The sequence below is a fragment of the Ovis aries genome, chromosome 3, assembly GCF_016772045.2.
Source record: "Ovis aries strain OAR_USU_Benz2616 breed Rambouillet chromosome 3, ARS-UI_Ramb_v3.0, whole genome shotgun sequence".
NCBI lineage: Eukaryota > Metazoa > Chordata > Mammalia > Artiodactyla > Bovidae > Ovis > Ovis aries.
In genome coordinates, this window is record NC_056056.1 from 225,116,680 (window position 1) to 225,138,777 (window position 22,098).

The 22,098-nt window shown below is 55.5% G+C and overlaps 1 protein-coding gene across 6 annotated transcripts in view; it reads right to left on the reverse strand.

The window, feature by feature from the left end:
* Positions 1 to 18,764: 18,764 nt before the first annotated feature.
* The window catches only part of BRD1 (bromodomain containing 1), a 34,286-nt gene continuing 30,952 nt past the window's right edge, over positions 18,765 to 22,098 (reverse strand). For 5 of the 6 annotated variants that reach the window (XM_027968227.3, XM_042247900.2, XM_027968229.3 and 2 more), the window contains 5 exons: positions 21,961 to 22,096; positions 21,487 to 21,614; positions 21,166 to 21,275; positions 20,619 to 20,773; positions 18,765 to 20,161 (listed from right to left, as the gene is read on the reverse strand). In XM_027968227.3, the coding sequence (XP_027824028.1) occupies positions 19,978 to 20,161; positions 20,619 to 20,773; positions 21,166 to 21,275; positions 21,487 to 21,614; positions 21,961 to 22,096 (713 nt within the window). In that variant the 3' untranslated portion in view covers positions 18,765 to 19,977. Of the gene's footprint in view, positions 20,162 to 20,618; positions 20,774 to 21,165; positions 21,276 to 21,486; positions 21,615 to 21,960; positions 22,097 to 22,098 lie in introns of those variants that run through there. The other variant, XR_006059516.2, reaches the window with a different exon arrangement.

Genomic DNA, 22,098 nt, shown 5'->3' on the forward strand with positions numbered 1-22,098 from the left:
CACTGCAGCTGCTGACCCTGGGCCCTGGGCCCCGGGCCCCACGCTCTGCCTCCCATCACAGCTGGAGAGCGGCCCCCATGCTCCACAACTAGAGGAGAGCCGCACAGCAACCGAGACGCAGAACAGCCAGAAATAAATGAGCGATTTTTGATACACGTGGAGGTTGCGCGTCTGGGCTTTTAGCCTGACAGGTAGCTGGCTTCCGAGGAGCAATGCTGACAGCTGGGTGGTGATCAGGGCTCCAGGAGGAAGTCGCCCAAATAAGCTGGTGCCCAGGAAGCTGTGCCGGGCCTCCTCCTGTCTTGCCCCTCCAGGCCGTGCATGCCCCACGTGGACGGGGCTCAAGCACGGGGCCTGTAGATGAGCTGGCAGGAGCTCCTTGGAGAAGCGGACAAGACTCAAACACCCCTCAGGTTGAGCAGTGGGTTTCACACCAAGAGCAAGAATGGAGATAACCCCTCACATAAAGCTGTGGCCTTGGGACCTGTGAGGGCTGCCCCGGGGTGGAGAGGGGCTTGACACAGCACCCACCTCCTCAGAGGGGCTGGCTGGCCCCCCAGTTCATTCCCAGAATCCAGGGAGCATGGGCATGGAGCATGCATCCACAGTGAAGTCAGCTAAGATGCTGGACACAGGTAAGGACCAGCTGTATCGCTGGATCCTGGCCGGACGGCTGGGTGTTCAGAGGGACCCCCGGGACACGACCAGGAAGCCTAGATATTCAGGTGGATGGCTGGGTGTTCAGGGGGACACCCAGGACATGACCAGGATCCCTAGATATTCAGGTGGATGGCTGGGTATTTGGGGGGACCCCCGGGATACAATCAGGAAGGCTAGATATTCAGAGGGACAGCTGGGTGTTCAGGGGGACCCCCCGGGACACGACCAGGATCCCTAGATATTCAGGTGGACGGCTGGGTGTTCAGGGGAATCCCCAGGACAGGACCAGAAAGCCTAGATATTCAGGTGGGCGGCTGGGTGTTCAGGGAGACCCCCAGGATACAATCAGGAAGGCTAGATATTCAGGTGGACGGCTGGTGTTCAGGGGGACACCCGGGATACAATCAGGAAGGCTAGATATTCAGGTGGACGGCTGGGTGTTCAGGGGGACCCCCGGGACACGACCAGGATGCCGTGGCCCATGGTCCTGGGGCCCCTGGAGGCAGAACGTAGATCGACATAGCTCACACCTCAAGATCCGCCAGTGTCAGGGTGGGGTGGGGTCCCAGAGCAGACCCTCTCAGGATCCTCCCTGCCCAGCTTGGCTCCCCCAAGAAGGGGGCCTCCTTCTGATCAGCCAGGCGCTGGGTGGCTCAGGAGGGTCTCCATGCCCAGGAGTGCAGCCACATGGCAGCCTGGCCCTGTCTCCACCCGCCCCCGGCTGGGTGCCAAGACTCAGCTCTAAGCTTCAGGAGAAGCAGGCAGAGCAGACCTCACGGCTGCTTTGCGTCTCCTGGGGACAAGCTCTCTCAGGTTCGTGCATCTGGGAGTATTTATTCTGTCTTCAATTTTGAAAGATATTTTAATGTGAAGAGCTCTTGGTTCCAGTATCTTACTGCAATACTTTCATAATGTTGACCCACTGAGTCCTGCTTGCTTATTTCTGAGCAGAACTTAGCTGTCATTTTTATCTTTGTTCTCCCTGCGTGTGGGATGTTCTCTTTCAGTTCAGTCCAGTCGCTCAGTCGTGTCCAAGTCTTTGCGACCCCAAGAACCAAAGCATGCAAAGCCTCCCTGTCCATCACCAACTCCCGGAGTTCACCCAAACTCATGTCCAATGAGTCGGTGATGCCATCCAGCCATCTCATCCTCTGTCGTCCCCTTCTCCTCCTGCCCCCAATCCCTCCCAGCATCAGGGTCTTTTCCAACGAGTCAGTTCTTCACATCAGGTGGCCAAAGTTTTGGAGTTTCAGCTTCAACATCAGTCCTTCCAATGAACACCCAGGACTGATCTCCTTTAGGATGGACAGGTTGGATCTCCTTGCAGTCCAAGGGACTCCTAAGAGTCTTCCCCAGCACCACAGTTCAGAAGCATCAATTCTTCGGCACTCAGCTTTCTTTATAGTCCAACTCTCACATCCATACATGACCACTGGAAAAACCATAACCTTGATGAGACGGACCTTTGTTGACAAGGTAATGTTACTGCTTTTTAATATTCTGTGTCTAGGTTGGTCGCAACTTTCCTTCCAAGGAGTAAGCGTCTTTTAATTTCATGGCTGCAGTCACCATCTGCAGTGATTTTGGAGCCCAAAAAATAAAGTCTGGCACTGTTTCCACTGTTTCCCATCTATTTCCCATGAAGTGATGGGACCGGATGCCATGATCTTCGTTTTCTGAATGTTGAGCTTTAAGCCAACTTTTTCATTCTCCTCTTTCACTTTCATCAAGAGGCTCTTAGTTCCTCTTCACTTTCTGCCATAAGGGTGGTGTCATCTGCGTATCTGAGGTTCTCTTAGCACTCGTTTTAAGCAATGTCCCTGTGTCCTTTTCCTCGTGTGCTTGGAGTTTATCAAGCTTCTTAGATGTGTGGGTGGATGGGTGGCTAGATGTATGATGGATGGATCGTTGGGTGGATGGGTAAGTGGATAGACAAACAGAGGGAGAGATGGATGACCCTCAACATCACCAGAGCGTGCCCAGAGTTCGTGACCCTGCTCAGTCCTGAGCCTCCTCTCACCTGGCAGCTGATCAGCCACCTTTGAAGACTCACTGCACAAGATCACCAGCTCCCTGGGTGCAGTCCCACCCCCAGCCGTCACACACAGCCGCCCACAGAGTGGAGGCAACAGCCTTGAGGCCCGGCGGCCAGTCACTGGCCCGGATTCTGCACGTGCCTCGTCACTGCCCCGCTCAACCACCGCCCACACCCGTGGGCCACATTCTGAACGCGGCCCCCTTGCTCCAAAAGCCCCTTGAGGGATGTCCTCACTGCAAAACTTAGCCATCCCATCTTGGGGTGTTTCGTCGTCTGCTGTATGCAGCTCCTCCGCCCAGGCAGACGAGCAGCGGATGCACAGATGGCAAGCTGAGACCGCACAAGGACCTGGGACCCCAGAGAGGAGGTCCCTCACTCGGGAGAGGGAGGGGGGCATCCAGAAGGCCACCTGGAGGCGGTGCCTCTGCTCCCATCTAGCTTCCCATCACTGAGTATGATGCCCTCTGTAGGTTTTTGTGGATGTAGAAGCTGAAGAAGTTCCACTCAATCCCTATTTTGCTAAGAATTGTTATCAGGAAGGAGTATCGTATTTCACCAAAGGCTTTCTTTGTATCTATTGATATAATTCTGCAGAACTTTGTCTCTAGCCTGTTGATGAATTATATTAATGGATTTTTAAATGCTGAACCAACCTTGCATACCTAAAACAAATCCCAGTTGTTCGTAGTCACAGTTCATTGTTTTTATACACTGTTGGATTCGATTTGCTAATACGTTGTTGAGAGCTTTTGCACCCTACATTCGTGAGAAATACTAGCCTGTAGTTCCCTTTTCTTGTAATTAATTAATCAATCTTTGTCTTGGCCCTTGAGCGACAGAGCTTCACCGAATGAGTTACAAGATAGTCCCTCCGCTGTTTTCTGGAACAGCTTGTAGCGAACTGGTACAATCTCTCCCTCAAACGTTTGGCAGAATTCACTGGAGACGCCGTCTGGGCCTGGTGCCCTCTGTTTAGGAGGGTTGTTGTGTGTGTGCTCAATCTCTCAGTCGTGCCCGACTCTTGGCGATCCCGTGGGCTGCAGCCCGCCAGTCTCCTCTGTCCATAGGACTTTTCAGGCAAGAATACTGGAGTGGGCATCCACTTCCTCTTCCAGGGGATCTTCCCGACCCATGGTTTGAACCCATGTGTCCTCCATCCCTTGCATTGGTAGGCAGGTTCTTTGCCACCAGTGCCATCTGGGAAGCCCCGTTTGGGAAGGTTACGAGTAGTTAATTCAACTTCTTTAACAGGTATGGGCCTATTCAGACTGTCTGTCTCTTGCATGAGCTTTGGCAGATCGTGTCCTTGAAGGAACTGGTCCACCTCACCTAGATTATAGAATCGGTGGCATAGAGCTGCTCACGGTGTGCCCTTCTTGCCCTTTCAGCATCCGCAGGGTCTGAAGTGGTGGCCCGCCTTTCTGCTGCCATTAACTGCTGCGTCCTGTCTCTCTGTTTTCTGGGCCTCGGTAGAGGCTTGTCACTCCCATTGCTCTCTGCAGTGAGCCAGCTGTCAGCGTCTACGCCATCCGTGTTGTTCCCCGGTCCCCCGCCTCGTCAGCGCCTGCCGTTCCCATCCCTCTTTTGCTTCTTCTTTCTTTGGATTCAACTTGTCCTTCTGTGCCTAGGCTCCTAAGTAACAGCTTAACGATGGGCTCCAGATCTTTCTTCTTTTCCGACACACTCGCTTTTCTTTAAATTCCTCCGTAAGCGCTGCTTCTGCTGCATCCTACCCATTTTGATGACACGCTTTCGTTTTCATTTACTTCGCAATATGTTTCAGCTTCTCCTGAGCCTTTCCGCTGACCCTCGTGCTGTCTCTTCTGCAGATGACCGGAGGTTTTCCAGCTGTCTCTCTCTTCCGCATTTCCCGTTTAATTCCGCTGTGGTCTGAGAGCGTGTTTTGTAAGATTACAAGGCTTCTAAACCTGTGAAGGCACCTTTTGTGGGCCAGAATGCTGTGCGCCTGGGAAGAGTGCGCGCTGCTGCGCTGGGGGCAGCCATCCGCAGGCGTCGGCCGCAGGCAGTCGGTGGACGGCGCTGTGGGCTCAGCTCCATGTTTGCGGTCGTCTCTCTGCCCCTTACTGAGAGGAGCCCAGGGCCTCTGCCGGCGGATTTGGCCATCTGTCCTCGTAGGTCTAGCAGTCTTTGCCCGCTATTCGGACGCTCTGTTGTCGGAGCAGACATGGCTACCTCTGCCAGGCAGTCAGGGGGCGCTGAGGGGGCGGACGAAGGCCCTGGGGGCTTGTCTGGGCAGCGAGGGGGGTCACACCAAGGGGAGGGAGCCAGGTCCAGGCCAGTTCGTCGAACCCGGCGAGGGGAGCCTAGACTCACCTTCCCCAGGAAGTGTGTGCATTGGGTACTGGGGGCTCAGACCCCTGCGTGTTAACACAGCAGACAGACACGGGGCAGTCCCGGGCCACCCACGTCCTGCTGTCCACCCTGTGTGTGGCCCCCGTGAGTGGGGGCAGGACCCGTGACTCACTTCTGAACAAGGAAACCAGTGAAGGTACCCATGCCCTCCTCACGTGGGAACCGTCTCTGTGGACCGGGGCAAAGCAGCCACGTCAGGACAGACACACACCAGGAAGGAGGGTGGCCTCTGGCCAACAAACAGCCAGCAGAGAGGGAAGCCACAGTCCTACGACCAAAGGAAGCTGGTCAGGGCCGACCGCTTGACTGAGCGCGAAGCACCGCGGTCACGTGCACCGCGGGCACGCGAGGCCGTAGCGGAGGGCCCGGTGGCACCAGCCAGCCCACAGAAACCGCAGGGGAGGCTCCTGGCAGAGCTCAGCAGCGCGGGGGCCATCATAGCTGGTCCCCAGGCCGGGCCCAGGAGCCCGGGGGACGTCACCAGCAGTCCCACGCCCACAGTGCTGAGAGCCGAGCTCAGGAAGGAAGAAGGGCAGAAAGTGGGGAGCAGCAGGCACGGGTGGGCAGGGGGTCCCGCGAGGCTGGGGTGCATGGCCCCCCACCCCAGCCAGCCCCCAGCTCCAGCTCCTGGCTGCCAGTCAGTTCCCTGGCGACGGTCAGCGGGCGTGAGGAAGCGGACGGCATCAATAACCAGCCGTGATGAAGTGCGGTGGCGGACCTGGGCTGTGTCGGGGGCGGGGCGGCGCCTGGCGGCCCAGTGTAGTGTATCATAATTCACACAGTCTGGGGAGAACTACCATATTTTTCAAATGCCTTCAAACTTATTTTCCTTCCACGGGCCCCAAGTTTCTCCAGCCCCATTGCTGATTAGTTCCAGCTAAATCTGCCTTTTCTCATCACAAGAAAAGATCATGCATTTTATTTTCAATTAAGTTGCAGGAATCCATCAGGAGTGATTCAGCCAAACCTCATCATTCACAATCCAGTTTCTCAAACTGCCAGGAGCTGGGAAGGGTGAGGCAGGGTGGGCCTGGGGGGCGTGTCCACCCCCCAGTCTGGGTCGGGGGTGCGGCATGCCCCGAAGAGGGGGGCCAGGCCTCCATCACCAGCTGTGCCCGCAGCCCCTCAGGGCGCCGGTGGACCTCACTGGCAGAACTCGGGCCCTGGCCACCCACCGGGAGGGCGGCTCCCAGACCCCCAGGGAGCTGCCAGCAGGGGTCTGAACCCCCAGCCCCGCCCCCCAGCAAGACTGGAAGCAAAGTGGCCCCGAGGCTTCCCATCCCACATCCCAGGGGCATCTGGTGGGGCCTGCGGGTGGGCTGTCTCCCCGGGTGGCCTGTCCTCCCGTCTCTCTGGACATGACCTCGCCTGCGTCCCAGCTCCCCTCCGACCGGGCACCTGTGCGTCTCAAGGCCACAGAAGCCTCGTGGCCCTCCGAGGCCCCCGTGTCCACAGACTGCGCTATCCTGGCCTGGCGGGGCCGCGTCCCAGCCGCAGAGGTGGGATCAGACTGTGGGCCTGAGAGCAGGCAACCCGCCCCGGCCGGACCCAGCTCCTCGGCAGCTCCACCGCCCCCCTGCATCGAGACGACCTCGCCAGGGCCCCAGGGGCCTCCAGCTCCCCTCCGACCCCCTCGGTCACCCCACTACCCCCACCAGAAGTTTCTCCACTTGGTGTCCAGGACGCCTCCCTCCCTGGACCCTCCTTTCGCCCCTCCCCCTCCAGACCACTCTGCTCTGAACACACACACTCTCTGGGGACCCTCCCTCTTTCTGAAGAATTCCTGCCCCGCCTTCTCCAGCCCCCAAGGACTCCCCGGGACCCCCACCTCAGTGGTCAGCACGCTCAGGCGTCCCACGGTTCCCCTGCCCGCAGGTCCCACCATCAGCACACCTGTTGCTGACCTGCAGGCCCACCTGCGCACCGGGCCTCTGTCACCTCCCCGCAGGTGAGCCGCCCTGGGCGGCCCCAGGCCCTGCATTCAAAGCCACAGCTTCAAGGGCCCTCGTAGCTCGGATTGCGTCACCCACCGTCGACCCCCAGGCCTTGGAACACAGCCCCCAGCATCTCCCCCTCCTCATTTGCTCTGGCCTTATGGCCCCTGCCTGGGTGCCAGGTCTCTGCCCTTGCCTTGCCCTCCACCCAGGACCCGCCACGTAACAATGAGCAGAGTGCAAAGCCGGCTCAGAAAGAACTGGGAGCCGAGGCGCCCGCCCCTCCTGACACCACGCGCTTCCGTGCTGTGTCCTCAGAGCCCCTCTGCCCGGAAACCCCCGTGGGCACGACTCTGTCCACAGCCTCAGACCTGCCTCCTCCACAGTTCAGTCCAGCCATGTCACGGCCTCCACCTCACCCTTCAACATGCACAACCATCCGGCTAGCGCAGTGGCACCCCTAGCTAGCTAACCTGGTACCCCCGTCCAGGTGGTGGTCTTACGCCCCTCCAGGGGCCTCTCAGGGGCTCCTCCATTCAAACACTCCTCCCCACCTCCCTTGAACTGATGCCTTCCTGCCGTGCACGCAGGAGCACCCCACCCTGGGCAATGCTGTGAGACACCTCTTCCAGGCAGCCTGCCTGGCATACCTGTGACTGCACACTGTCATTTTGGGCGCTGCCCAGCTCCTGCCTGGGAGGGGGCACCAGGCCCTCACCCATCTCTTGTTCTGACACAGAACCCGGCACACAGTAGTTCCCAGAAAACAGCTGTGGACCCAAGTGGATACATGCAGAAAGGTGGGGGAGAACAGATGGGCTAGAGGAAGGAGGCTCAGTAACCAGGGGGCTCGAGGAAGAACCAGAGGAGGAGGCCAAGGAGGCCGAGCTGGGGGGCACTGCCCGAGGATGGCCCTGCCAGGCTTGCAGCCCAGGAGACAAAGGCCTGGGGTCTGGAAAGCAGTGCGGGGGACGGGGGTGGATGGCAGGGGTGGACGGGGAGCTGGTGCGCGCCCAGCAGGGCTGCCCCCAGGCCCAGGTGTGCCATGAGGACCGTCTCTGTGCAGGGAACAGAGAAGGCCGGGTCTGGTCGTAGTCCTGGGGGAGCCATGGAGGGGCCCCAGCACCTCCAAACCGGAGGCACCTCCCTCCCGGAGGCCATCAGCTCCCCAGGGCCCCCTCAGCAGCACTGGCCGTGGGGGCCGGTCATCGTGCCCTGTGGAGCGAGCCTCCTGCCCAGGCACCCTGCTGGCTGGGCACTCACAGAGGCATGGGGAGGACTTGCTCGGGGGCCACCGTGCGTGGGCCAGGGGCATGTGGGGCTCCCAGGCCGGGGTGGGCGGCTGAGGGTGGGGAGCCAAGTTCCCAGGTTCACACCAGCCCCCAGCCCTGAGCTGAGCACCTTCTGGGCTCCAGATTGCTTAATATTCACAGAGGTCAGCAAGCACAGGCCACAATCCACTGGGTGCACCAGCAAAGTCGCAGCATCTGCTACGGATAAATTAAAACAAATCTGCCGTCTCTCTAAGGACATGCAGCCGCCACAAGCGCGACCAGCACGTGACACACGGTGATTTATGTGCAGAAAGAACAGAATCACCAACACAGCCAGGAAGCTGCTGCTCCGGGGGCCACTGGCCAGACTGCCCCCGACCTGTAGCCCCCACCCCAGGACCTCTAGCTTCACCCTCGGCAGAGCAGAGCAGGATCGGCCTGTCCTCAGAACTTGGCGGTCACCCACTGAGGCCCACGTCCACCGGGACAGGTCACAGAAGCCAGGCTCACGGAGGACACGGGGGCAGAGGGAAGAGGAATGGAGGGCGTCACTTTCCAACTCAGTTCAACACAGTTCAGTCGCTCAGCAGTGTGCGACTCTGCGATCCCAGGGACTGCAGCACACAAGGCCTCCCTGTCCACCACCAACTCCTGGAGCTTACTCAAACCCATGTTCATCAAATCAGTGATGCCATCCAACCGTCTCATCCTCTGTCATCCCCTTCTCTCGCCCTCAATGTTTCCCAGCATCAGGGTCTTTACAAATGAGTCAGCTCTTCGCATCAGGTGGCCAAAGTATTGGAGTTTCAGCTTCAGCATGAGTCTTTCCAATGAATATTCAGGACTGATTTCCTTTAGGATGAACTGGTTGGATCTCCTTGCAGTCCAAGGGACTCTCAAGAGTCTTCCCCAACACCACAGTTCAAAGCATCAATTCTTCGGCGCTCAGCTTTCTTTATAGTCCAACTCTCACATCCATACGTGACCACTGGAAAAAGCATAGCTTTGACTAGACGGACCTTTGCTGGCAGAGTAATGCCTCTGCTTTTTAATATGCTGTCTAGGTTGGTCATAGCTTTCTGTCCAAGGAGCAAGCATCTTTTAACTTCATGGCTCCAATCACCATCTGCAGTGATTTTGGAGCCCCAATAAAATAAAGTCAGCCACTGTTTCCCCATCTATTTGCCATAAAGTGATGGGACCAGATGCCATGATATTAGTTCTTTCACTTTCATCAAGAGGTTCTTTAGCTCCTCTTCACTTTCTCCCAGAAGGGTGGTATCATCTGCATATCTGAGGTTATTGATATTTCTCCTGGCAGTCTTGATTCCAGCTTGTGCTTCTTCCAGCCCCGCGTTTCTCATGATGTACTCTGCATAGAAGTTAAATAAGCAGGGTGACAATATACAGCCTTGACGTACTCCTTTTCCTATTTGGAACCAGTCTGTTGTTCCATGTTCAGTTCTAACTGTTGCTTCCTGACCTGCACACAGATTTCTCATGAGGCAGGTCAGGTGGTCTGTATTCCCATCTCTTGAAGAATTTTCCACAGATTGTTGTGATCCACACGAAGGTTTTGGCATAGTCAATAAAGCAGAAATAGATGTTTTTCTGGAACTCTCTTGCTTTTTTGATGATCCAGCAGATGTTGGCAATTTGATCTCTGGTTCCTCTGCCTTTTCTAAATCAAGCTTGAACACCTGGAATTTCACAGTTCACATACTGTTGAAGCCTGGCTTGGAGAATTTTGAGCATTACTTTACTAGCGTGTGAGATGAGTGCAATTGTGTGGTAGTTTGAGCATTCTTTGGCATAGCCTTTCTTTGGGATTGGAACAAAAACTGACCTTTTCCAGTCCTGTGGCCACTGCTGAGTTTTCCAAATTTGCTGACATGTTGAGTGCAGCACTTTCACAGCATCATCTTTTAGGATTTGAAAGAGCTTGAGTTGCCGGGGGCCAGCGTGAGGAATTCCGCCCATGGCAAAGGTCATGAGGAAGGAGGCTTGGCATACGCAAAGGCGTGATCAAGCCTCAGGAAACCCCCTGTTCCCGAGCATCTAACCCCAAAACCAGAGTCTGTTTTATGCTCTCACCTACACCTCTGACTTTACGGGGGGCTCTCCCCCATAACCGTTTCTCTCGGAGAAGGAGTAAACGTGCAGCTCCAAGGCAATAAAAATTCTTGGGCGTGACAAGAGTGTTTCAGCTTACGGACTCCTCTGAAGGTTATCTGGCCCGCCTGTATAGGTTCGTCCGGCCACAGGTGATTATTTACAGCCTCCCAATCTGAGAGGCACGAGATGTTTTAGACTTATTAAAGGCAAATTCTTTTGGGGAGTTGGAAATTATTAGTATAGTTGGTTAGGAATTATATTGGTGAAGGGTCTCTTCATTTGTTGTGTCAATAATTGTGCTGATTCCCTGCCCTGGGTGGGACAAGGATGTCTCAGGTCAAACCTCTCTGCTGACAGACTAGCTTGTGTGACAGGATTATCCTTACTCCTGCCACATGATTGTTTACTACCTCTCAACCATAAACAGCACAGAGAGTTTTGGAGTATTTTGAGAGTCTTAATTAGCGTAGGACTTTTTCTTCTTGTTGAGTCAATGATTGCCGCCAGGCCTCCATATCCTTAGGCACTTGGGAATATATTAATCAATGTATTTGGAGTATAGCAAAGGAAATATAGTAGTTTTTGATGTTAGCAATACTAGACTTTTTGAGTTAATGGATTTTCTCTTTTGTAATAGATCACTGTACTTTGTTATAAATCACTGTGTCCTTGCTATGTAAGAATGTAACTTTATCATATCTTAAGACTAAATAGATCTTAAGGGGAGCATTGGTGAAAGGATTTTCATTTGTTGGGCTGATGTTTGCTGCTCAATCTCCATGTTCCCTACCCTTATAATGAATATAACTAGCATATAGGAAGAAATAAGTATTAACCTTTAAGCATATAGGAGAAATAAGTATTAACCTTTAAGACTAATCATGTTAACCTCGGGTTAAATAAATTCCTTTCCTGATTGTAACTCACTACACCCTCACCCTATAGGAATGCAGCTTTATTTGGAGGATGGTGCCTGGTTTAAGAAAAAACACCCTTGGAAGAAATAAGTTTTTTGGTTATCAGAAAGAAAGGATCATAAAATGTCAGCAGGTCTCACTCATGGCCAGAAGATGATGTAATATCCCTAAGACCTTTTTTTTTATACATTTATGTGAAGCACCTGATTTTGACAAAGGTCGGGACTGCTGACCCCCGCGTGACTCTGTATTCATCCCTATGTGTAACAAAAGGTATATAAGCAAACCCAAAATAAAGAAATCGGATCAGTTTCCGGAAAGACTGATTCCCCCATGTCGCTTCTTTCTTGCTCCCGTTTTTCTGGCTGAATTCCCATCTGGAGCATGGATGCTATTCCACGTAATCCAAGTTATTCAGCCTCCTTTTCTCCACTAATCTTCCTACTACACTATCCGTTTCTAATCTCTCTCTATCTGTGATTAAATATGTATTTTTCCAAAGACGCCGACTCCGTCCCCCCACCTTCGAATCACCCTGGATCCACCGGGGCTGGACCCCGGCAAGTGGCGCCCGGAACAGGCTATTCAAAGGTAAGTTCTTCGGAGCAAAGGCTCCCCCCGGAGCACTCTGTGGCTCCCCCCGGAGTGTTCAATCACTCCCCCCGGAGTAATTTTGGTTACTCCCCCAGTGTTGAGTTCTTCGGAGCAAAGGCTCCCCCCGGAGCACTCTGTGTGGCTCCCCCCGGAGCACTCTGTGTGGCTCCCCCCGGAGCACTCTCTGTGGCTCCCCCCAGAGTAATTTTGGTTACTCCCCCAGTGTTGAGTTTTCTTTCACAGTTCACATACTGTTGAAGCCTGGCTTGGAGAATTTTGAGCATTACTTTACTAGCGTGTGAGATGAGTGCAATTGTGTGGTAGTTTGAGCATTCTTTGGCATAGCCTTTCTTTGGGATTGGAACAAAAACTGACCTTTTCCAGTCCTGTGGCCACTGCTGAGTTTTCCAAATTTGCTGACATGTTGAGTGCAGCACTTTCACAGCATCATCTTTTAGGATTTGAAAGAGCTTGAGTGGAATTCCATCACCCCCACTAGCTTTGTTTGTCATGATGCTTCCTAAAGCCCCCTTGACTTCACATTCCAGGATGTCTGGCTCTAGGTGAGTGATCACACCATCGTGATTATCTGGGTCGTGAAGATCTTTTTTGTACAGTTCTTCTGTGTATTCTTGCCACCTCTTCTTAATATCTTCTCCTGGCTCCGTGGCACTGGAGCGGCCATGAAGAGAGACCCCACATCCAAGGTAAGAGAAACCCAAGTAAGACAGTAGGTGCTGAGAAAGGGCATCAGAGGGCAGACAGACGGAAACCACAATCACAGAAAACAAACCAATCTAATCACACTAGGACCACAGCCTTGTCTAACTCAATGAAACCAAGCCATGCCCGCGGGGCAACCCAAGACGGGAGGGTCATGGTGGAGAGGTCTGACAAAATGTGGTCCACTGGAGAAGGGAATGGCAAACCACTTCAGTATTCTTGCCTTGAGAACCCCATGAACAGTATGAAAAGGCAAAAAGATAGGACACTGAAAGATGAACTCCCTGGGCCGGTAGGTACCCAATATGCTATTGGAGATCAGTGGAGAAACAACTCCAGAAAGAATGAAATGATGGAGCCAAAGCAAAAACAATACCCAGTTATGGATGTGACTGGTGATAGAAGCAAGGTCCGATGCTGTAAAGAGCAATATTGCATAGGAACCTGGAATGTCAGGTCCATGAATCAAGGCAAATTGGAAGTGGTCAAACAGGAGATGGCAAGGGTGAACGTCGACATTCTAGGAATCATCGAACTAAAAGGAACTGGAATGGGTGAATTTAACTCAGATGACCATTGTATCTACTACTGCGGGCAGGAATCCCTTAGAGGAAATGGAGTAGCCATCATGGTCAACAAAAGAGTCCAAAATGCAGTACTTGGATGCAATCTCAAAAACAACAGAATGATCTATGTTCATTTCTAAGGCAAACCATTCAATATCAGAGTAATCTAAGTCTATGCCCTGACCAGTAATGCTGAAAAAGCTGAAGTTGAACGGTTCTATGAAGATCTATAAGACCTTTTAGGACTAACACCCAAAAGAGATGTCCTTTTCATTATAGGGGACTGGAATGCAAAAGTAGGAAGTCAAGAAACACCTGGAGTAACAAGCAAATTTGGCCTTGGAATGTGGAATGAAGCAGGGAAAAGACTAATAGAGTTTTGCCAAGAGAATGCACTGATCATAGCAAACACCCTCTTCCAACAACACAAGAGAAGACTCTACACATGGACATCACCAGATGGTCAACACCGAAATCAGACTGACTATATTCTTTGCAGCCAAAGATGGAGAAGCTCTATACAGTCAGCAAAAACCAGACCGGGAGCTGACTGTGGCTCAGATCATGAACTCATTATTGCCAAATATAGACTTAAATTGAAGAAAGTAGGGAAAACCACTAGACCATTCAGGTATGACCTAAATCGAATCCCTTATGATTATACGGTGGAAGTGAGAAATAGATTTAAGGGTCTAGATCTGATAGACAGAGTGCCTGATGAACTATGGACGGAGGTTCATGACATTGTGCAGGAGACAGGGATCAAGACCATCCCCATGGAAAAGAAATGTAAAAAAGCAAAATGGCTGTCTGGGAGGCCTTACAAATAGCTGTGAAAAGAAGAGAAGTGAAAAGCAAAGGAGAAAAGGAAAGATATAAGCATCTGAATGCAGAGTTCCAAAGAATATCAAGAAGAGATAAGAAAGCCTTCTTCAGCGATCAATGCAAAGAAATAGAGGAAAACAACAGAATGGGAAAGACGAGAGATCTCTTCAAGAAAATTAGAGATACCAAGGGAACACTTTCCAGCTATGGCTGTTTTATCTGACTTGATGGACATGAGTTTGAGCAAACTGCGGGAGTTGGTAAAGGACAGGGAGGCCTGGTGGGCTGCAGTCCATGGGATCGAAAAGAGTCGGACAGACTGAGCTGAACTGGTTAATAACAGCAGGAGGGCCTGGGGCTCCTGCCCACCCCCTACCCCCACCCAGCCCAAGTCCTGTGCACAGGGCCGCCCACCACCCCAGACACAACCACAGCTCTCAGACCTCTGGGTACCTCTACCCCGGGGGCCTCTTCTGGTCGGGCAGGCGGAAGGAGGCGTGGGGGCCTAGAGGGTCTAGGCTCCAGGATGGGAGTTGGTAGCACAGAGACGCTTTTCATTTGCAACAGAAGCACGTTAATGAGATAAGGCGATAGAACACCATCAAACGGATTTCCCAAGGAGCCTCTGCCCTCCACGGTGTCTCCCCATATCTGCAGCAAAGAGCTCAGGCCCCCTGCTCCCAGCCACCTTGAGAAATCACCCCCTTGTGTCTCGGTGAGCCTGATGGTCTTGGAGCACTGATGAATTTTTAATTTTCAATATCTTTGTGTATATCGCTTTTTAAGACCAAATAAAATAAGTCCTCCAGGACAGGTAAGTATTTATTTTTAAACACAAGTCTCGTGTGTCAAGTGGGGTGATAACCATGGGACTGGACCCAGGCCGAGCCTCCGCTCAGCAGTCAGCACATGCTGTGACCACACGCCGGTTCTGTGCTTTTATTGACGTGCTTTTTTTTTTTACAGATTTAGTCTTGCTTTCGTGTGTGTGTTAATTGGAGGATGTGTGTAAACAGCCAGCCGGTGGAAGCTACCAGAGGGGCGCTCTGTGACAAACTAAAGAGCGGGACGTGGAGGGGGGTAGGTTCGGGAGGGAGGGACGTGTGTTCTTGTCACTCATTCACGTCGTTTATGGCAGAAGCCAGCGGAACAGTGGCGAGGCATTGTAAAGTGAGAGTCGGTTATAAACGGTGGGGCCCCCAACGGGGAGGAGGCACACGGAGCCCCGCGGAGCCCCCCAGCCAGCCAGTGTCCCCCAACCCGAGGCCGGTTCCCACAGCCCCGGCTGCCTGGCAATGGAGCCGAGACCGACCGTCGGCTCTGTGTCCCTGACCTTTAATACGGGAACCAGGAGCAGCTGGATGCTGGTTGGTCCTAGTCGGACCCCAGGCTGGACCCCCGCCCACCCAGCCTCACCTGGAGGGAGCCCCTGGGCTGCCGGGCTCCAGGCCCGCTCCAGGGATCGGGGATCGGGGATCAGGTCTCTGCACGTATGCAAGCGGGCGCCCCCTCTGACCCAGCAGGGCACACGGTGTCCACCCTCCCCCGTCAGGGGGCGAGGCCGTGAGGAGCCCCGGGCACTGAGTCTCCGACGGGCCCAGCCTCCCTGCCTGTGGACGTCGAGGGCGCTGCCAACCGTGGCTCTTCCTAGATTCTGCCGCCTGAGAGATCGCTTCTCGCGGCGGGCACGGCTCACGGCTCGTCACTCAGGCAGTGCCTCGGGCCGGAAGGGCTCCGGCCGGATGACCGGCTTGGGGCCCGACTGGCTGCGCCGCGTCCTCCGGCCGCCAGGCCGCACCCCGTCTTGCTTCTCTGCCCTCCCGACGGTTTAAAATGGCCTTTATGGCGCCACTGTAATTTGCATCTCTATTACTATGCGTGAAATTCAGCATTTTTTTCACCATGTGTAGAGCCAATTGTATTTACTTTTCTGTGAAACGAGTCCACTGTTTGCCCGTTTTTTTCTGTCCTATTGGTGAACTATCGGGCTTCCCAGGTGGCACTTGTAAAGATTCCGCATGCAATGCGGGAGACCTGGGTTCGATCCCTGGGTCAGGAAGATCCCCTGGAGGAGAAAATGTCAACCCACTCCAGTATTCTTGCCGGGAGAAGCCCATGGACAGAGGAGTCTGGCGGGCTACAGTGGATGGGGTCTCAAAGAATCAGAACTGAAGTGACTTGCCACACACACACAGTACATAGTCTTCAGGATTCATGCTGTTGATGAAAAATTAATCAGCCAAGCTACATAAGAAATGAAACATTTTATCTGAGCCAAATTTGAGGATTATAACCTGGGAAGGGCATATCAGTAAGCTCTGAGAGCTGTTTTGCCCATTTTATGTCAAGGCACAGTGATACAAGGTTTCTGAGACCTTGTATCTCAACCTTGAGGGTTGGACATCAAATGACTTATTATTGACAATTTACACAACCCAGATCTAAGTGTCATCATGGCCCCTCAGGAGATTAAGAAGGAATTTATCTTTAAGGAGTTGTCTTGCTGATGCTGGGAGAGTATTGGTTTTCATGGTTGAGCAGGTATTCCTGCCAATGGGGAAAGTTTGGTTGATACATACTGCTGATTCGCCATGCAGAGGTGAAGTAGGGGGAGAGAGTGGTCCAAAGGGTAGAGAACATTTTTTGTACAAACTTTTGTCTTGCCGTAAAATATGAATTGCATTTCACAACAGGAAAACTCTGTGCTTGCATCCAAGATCCAGGCTCCGTCCATCTTGTGGTCCTGCCACTCTCCACATGACCCAGAATGGCTGCTCTGGCTCCAACCGCCCCATCCACATTCCAGCCAGCAAGAGGAAACTCCTCCCACCTGGAGGACATTTCCTGGAAGTGGTGCTTCCAGTTACTTAGCATCTATCTGGTCCCCAGGCCTCACCGAGCTGCAAAGGAGCCTGGAAGTGTGGCCTTTATTTCAAGAGGCTTCATCACAACACACAACCAGAGTGCAGTGGGGGCAGCCAGCCAGCATCTCAGCAGCAGGCGCTGTAGGAGAGGCCATGCCCCCCCGCCCCAGCAGAACTCGGCTCTGAAAGCCTGGGGCTCAAGGATGAGGCTGGGGGCCTCAGCTGCCCACGGATGGTGTTCCCTTTGGGGGGGGGGGTCCCAGGAGGGGCTGGGGTCTGAGTGACGGTGGCAAGACCTGACCCCACCAGTTCTTGGGGTATGGGGGGTGTGAACAGTCTCCCCAGCCTGGGGTCAGGCCCTGGTTTGTGGGGAAGGATTTGGGGGACCGCTGATCCCTCCTCCCCCGAGAAGCCAGACGTACCTGGTCCAGGAGCGGCGAGTCCATCATACTCACAGAGCAGGCCTGGAAGGGGGCCAGGAAGACACATCTGGGATGGAGGGCCCCACAGAGGGCGTGCAGGGGGACGCAAGGATCCCTGCCCCACTCAGTGCTGCCCACAGGACTGGCAAGGAGCCGCACCGCTGGGGGACCCTGTGTGAGAGGACAGGTCGGGAGTCCCAGCCCTGTAACAAGCACCCTCTACACTGCCTTGAACACAGAATGCCCTAGGACAGGCTGGGAGCTGGACGCCAGGGCCACACTTGCGGGGGCCGCATACTCTGCCTGGACCAGGAGACCCTGCTGTCTAGTCTCTGGCCCTGTGGCCTCAAGTCAGTAGGGCCAGGGCCCTGAGTAGAGAACACACAGGGTTAGCTGCAGGAGCTAAGAGATCAGCCCGAGGGCCCCAGCCGCCCGTGCAGACCCCCACATGCTGAAGCTGCCCCCCGCCCACTGGTCCCCCAGGACCCAGCCCCTCCCCACACAGCCCCTGGGAAAACCTACTCCCCTCCACCAGCCCCCACACTGCCCACCCAAGGTGTTGTCTCCACCAGGCCCAGGACACCTCCACATGACCCAGGGCCAAGAGACCCCCAAACACAGATGCCCCCACTTTAAACCGCCCTGCGAGGGACAGAATTCAGACTATAAACGAGATGCTCCACCCTGGCCAGAGACCGAGGAGCAAGACCCAGGGAGCAGGTGCCCAAGCTGGCTAACACCCCCAGCGGGCACACACCACCCCGCACCCCCGCCAAGCTCTCAGCAGCCCGCTCTGCACTCACGTCTGAAACAGAGATGGGGACGAAAGATGATCTGGAAGCAACAAGAGGGGGATAGGCTAGAGTCGGGCCCCAGGAGACTGGACTTTAGACAAATCCTCTCAACTGTGAAACATCTACATCCTGGAGCCCCAGGGCCATTGGGGCGTGACCCAAGCTAAGGACACAGGGTGCCCTCGGGCCCGGGGAAGGGGTCCGCCAGCAGCCCCACCCTCTACAGCCCTGCCCAGGGTCGGGGCCCAGGCCGTCAGCACTGGGCCGAGGGAGCTTCCGAGATGGGGCCTCCCTGGGGCTGTCCTCCGTCAGAGGAGCCAGTGCCAGGCTGGGCGCGCCTCTGAAGCCTCACGGCGGGGTGAGGAACGGCGATGCTAACGTCCATGCCGACACCACGGAACCTTGGCAGACGGGCAGGCTGCACGCGGGCAGGGCCAAGCAGGTGGCCCAGAGAGGCGGGGCAGCCCCAGAGGGGTTGGGGGAGCGGAGGTGCAGGAGCGCCCACCCCACCACGAGCACAGGCCCCGGGCGGGAGGCCTCTGTCCCTCTCACCCCCCTCGGACCACGGCCAAGGCCGCACCGCGGCAAGGCAGCCCAGCAGGCCGTCCACGAGGACCCAGGATCCCAGCAGAGAGAAGGCGGCCGTCAGACACGGGACAGAGCTATCCAAGGAAGATGTTTTATTTTCAAGTTTCTATGGAAATGTTACAAACAATGGAAACTGAAAAGAAAAAAACATGTAAAGTTTCAAGCTACCATTTTAAAATAAAAATATGATTAGGTGAAGTAATAAATAACGACACCCCAGAACACTGAGATGAAGGCGGGGCGCGGGCCAGGGGCGGGCCAGGCCGGGGCACCCTCCCCAGCCCGGCTGCCGGCCGCTCGGCGTGCTAGGGAGGCGGGAATGAAAGGGCCACATCGTCCAAATCTTGACTTTATTTTTTTTATATAAAAAATGCAATTTTGGAAACCCACCCGACCTTTTCCCCTAACATAATGCTTTTACCTCTTAAAAATAAAAATAAAGTACTAATTCTATATACATCACATGTACCATACAAAAATGTATCCAAAGTTTCTATTGCTACCAAAGTGTTCTAAATTAAAACAAGTTACAGAAAGCCCCTCATTGTAAACAAAAGATTACAAGTTACAAAATCAAAGCACACACAGCCAGAGTCATTTATACAACAACCAACATCCTGCTCCCAAAGCAAGTTGAATTTTTATGTGCCTGTATAAAAATGCATATCAATATACTTCTGCAAATTTATTTTTCATTATAAAGCAAATGAATACACTTTCTACAATAAATAATCCGCTGGGAGGCACACCGTGGGAGGCTGGCAGGTGGGCAAGGCGGCAGGGGAGGCCCAGGAGGCCTGCCCCGGCCCTCACGGAGGCGGCGGAGTGTTTTTGGTGATTTGCGAGTGATGCACGCGGCATAAATTTATTCTCCACCTCTTTCCACAAAGTACCATTCAAAATAATGTCATTTTCTTTCTTAAAATACACATTTGTCATTGTAAATGTACATCCCGTCTATTAAATAGTGGTACTCTGTGTAAAGAGTATGATTTACAAAATTATTAAACATTCAAAAGTCTTTAAAAAAAAAAAGAGAGAGCGAGCGAGCTACAGATTGAGGAGACGACGCCAGCAGCGCCCCCGCCGGTGCCCTGTGAGGGGCACGGAGCGGCGCCCAGGGTGAGCCCACGCCGTCCCGGGCGCCCAGATGGGGATGGGCCACAGGAAACCGGGAAAGAACCCCTCCCCCTCCCCGGGAGAAAGAACCCGACTGAGCGGAGCTGAGAATAAGTTAAGTGGGGGGCAATGTACAGCATGTACAGCTATGCACGCCGGGCCAGCTGCCGTTCAGTCGATGTCGCTGAGGTCGCTGGCCGGCTCCCCGTGCACGCGGCTCAGGTGGCTCATGGCACGGTCGAAGGCGACCCTCACGGCCTTGCGGATGCTCGAGTTCCTGCCCTCCATCATCTTCAGCTTGTCTATCGTCTCGTCAATGCCCAGAGGGACCATCTTGGACTTCGGAAGCCACTGCCTTTGAGGAAGAAAACAGACTGTGAGGCCCGAGCACACCACCTGCCCATGGCGACCCTACACATGCCCGGCCTCCACACCCCAGGCAGCTCCTTGGAACCCCAGAGCGCAAGCCCTGCGGGCACGCCCGCCGCCCCCCACCTGACTGCCAGGCACACCGCTACCCAGCCGGCGGGGCACAGGGCTGCCCAGCAGAACCCAGCAGGGCAGCCGGCTGGAGGAGGCAGGGTCAGCAAGACGTCCCACCAGTGCCCTGGGGACACTGCGGGGCCTCAGACGGGCCTCAGGGCGGGGGCTGCGGAGGAGCCTGGAGCTGGAAGCCGTGCAGCCACAGCGGGAGCGGCCCTTGCAGAGAGCCCGCAGAATGCACGAGGACCCGGGGGGCCCAGCGCTCACGGTCCCCCGCCCGTCCCGGGGCTGGCCGAGCGCCCGCTCCCGCTCAGCGGGGCCGAGCTCACCAGCTCCTCTTGTTGTCGAAGAAGAGCACGAGGAAGAGCTTCTCGTCGGCCTTGGTCTGCATGTGCTCGCCGATCTTCAGCACGTCCAGCGGCGGGGCCGGGATGGTGACCCCGTTGTGGTGGCCAGGCACGCGCGGCATCTTAGGGTCGATGATCTGCACAGGGAGGGCGCGAGGTCACGGCACAGGCGGCGGCCAGACGGGAGGTGGGCGAGGAGGGACCCAGCCACACCCCAACGCCAAGACCCTGACACCCCGACACCGTGAGGCCCTGGCTTCGAGACCCCCACACCATGACTCCAAGAGCCCCACCCCATGACTCCGAGACCCCAACTCTGAGACCCCCACACCCTGACTCCCCAACACCCTGAGACCCCCACACCCCAACTCCCTGATTCCCTGCCTGCCTAACACCCTGAGACCCCGACTCTGCATGGGGTCTCCAGGGACAGCTGTCCCGGCAGTGCGGGGTGGCCCCAGGCCCAGGAGCGGGGGACACGGCCCCGAGGCTCGGCGCCTGTATGCCTGACCCGCCCACCCGCACTCACCAGGGCTGGGTACGAGGGGTAGCCACTGCACTTGGCCCACACGACCTTCAGGGGCTCGAGAACGGAGGCGGCCGCGTCGGTGGATATCCACATGCTGTTCTGACCGACCTCTGGGGAGAAGGGTGGGGGAGAGGGGAGTCAGGGGCCCTCAGGACCCGCTGGGCCGCGCGCCCGAGGTCACCTGGGCACCAGGACCGGGGGCGCGAGTGGCCCCGTGCTGTGTCGGGGTCCTGCAGCTGTGCCCCTGCCCCGCTCCACAGCCCCGGGCCTCCGGGTTCCGGCACCCCCAACTCCGTGCAGGGCTGGTGAGCGCGGACTCACCAGCGGCAATGCGCGCCGCCTTGGCATAGTTCCCATTCTCGATGCAGGATATCAGCTCGCTGCGGCCCTCCAGCGTGTGCCTGCGGACCAGGGCTGGCTTGCCGCGGCCGCACTTCGGTGCACTGAAGCTTCAGGGGAAAGCGGACAGACCGTCAGCACCCAGAGCACACAGGTGCCGGGCGTGGGGGGTTCAGGGGACGCAGTGTGGGCTACAGCCACTTTTTTTTGGCTCCACCATGTGGGATCTCAGTTTCCCAACCAAGGACCAGCCTGGGCCAGGCAATGAGAGCGGCAGGTCCTAACCACAGGACCCCCAGGGACTCCCAGCCGTCTCCGTGATAAACCAGGGCTGGGGGGAGGCCCGTGTGGACGTGACCTAGACGCTCGCAAGTTGTGCTCAACTCTCGAGTGCTGTCGTCCCCACTGTGAGCCTCACAGAGCGGGCGGCGGGGAGCAGGCACACCCAGGGCCTACCTGGCGTCGCAGAGCGGGCTGCTGCTGGAGGAGATGCTGGACTCGGATGCGCAGCGGCGGCGCGGCGCGGCGGTCCTCCCCGGGGCGCCGCCCAGCTCCTGCTCGCCCCGCGCGGCCCCAAAACCATTGGTGAGACCT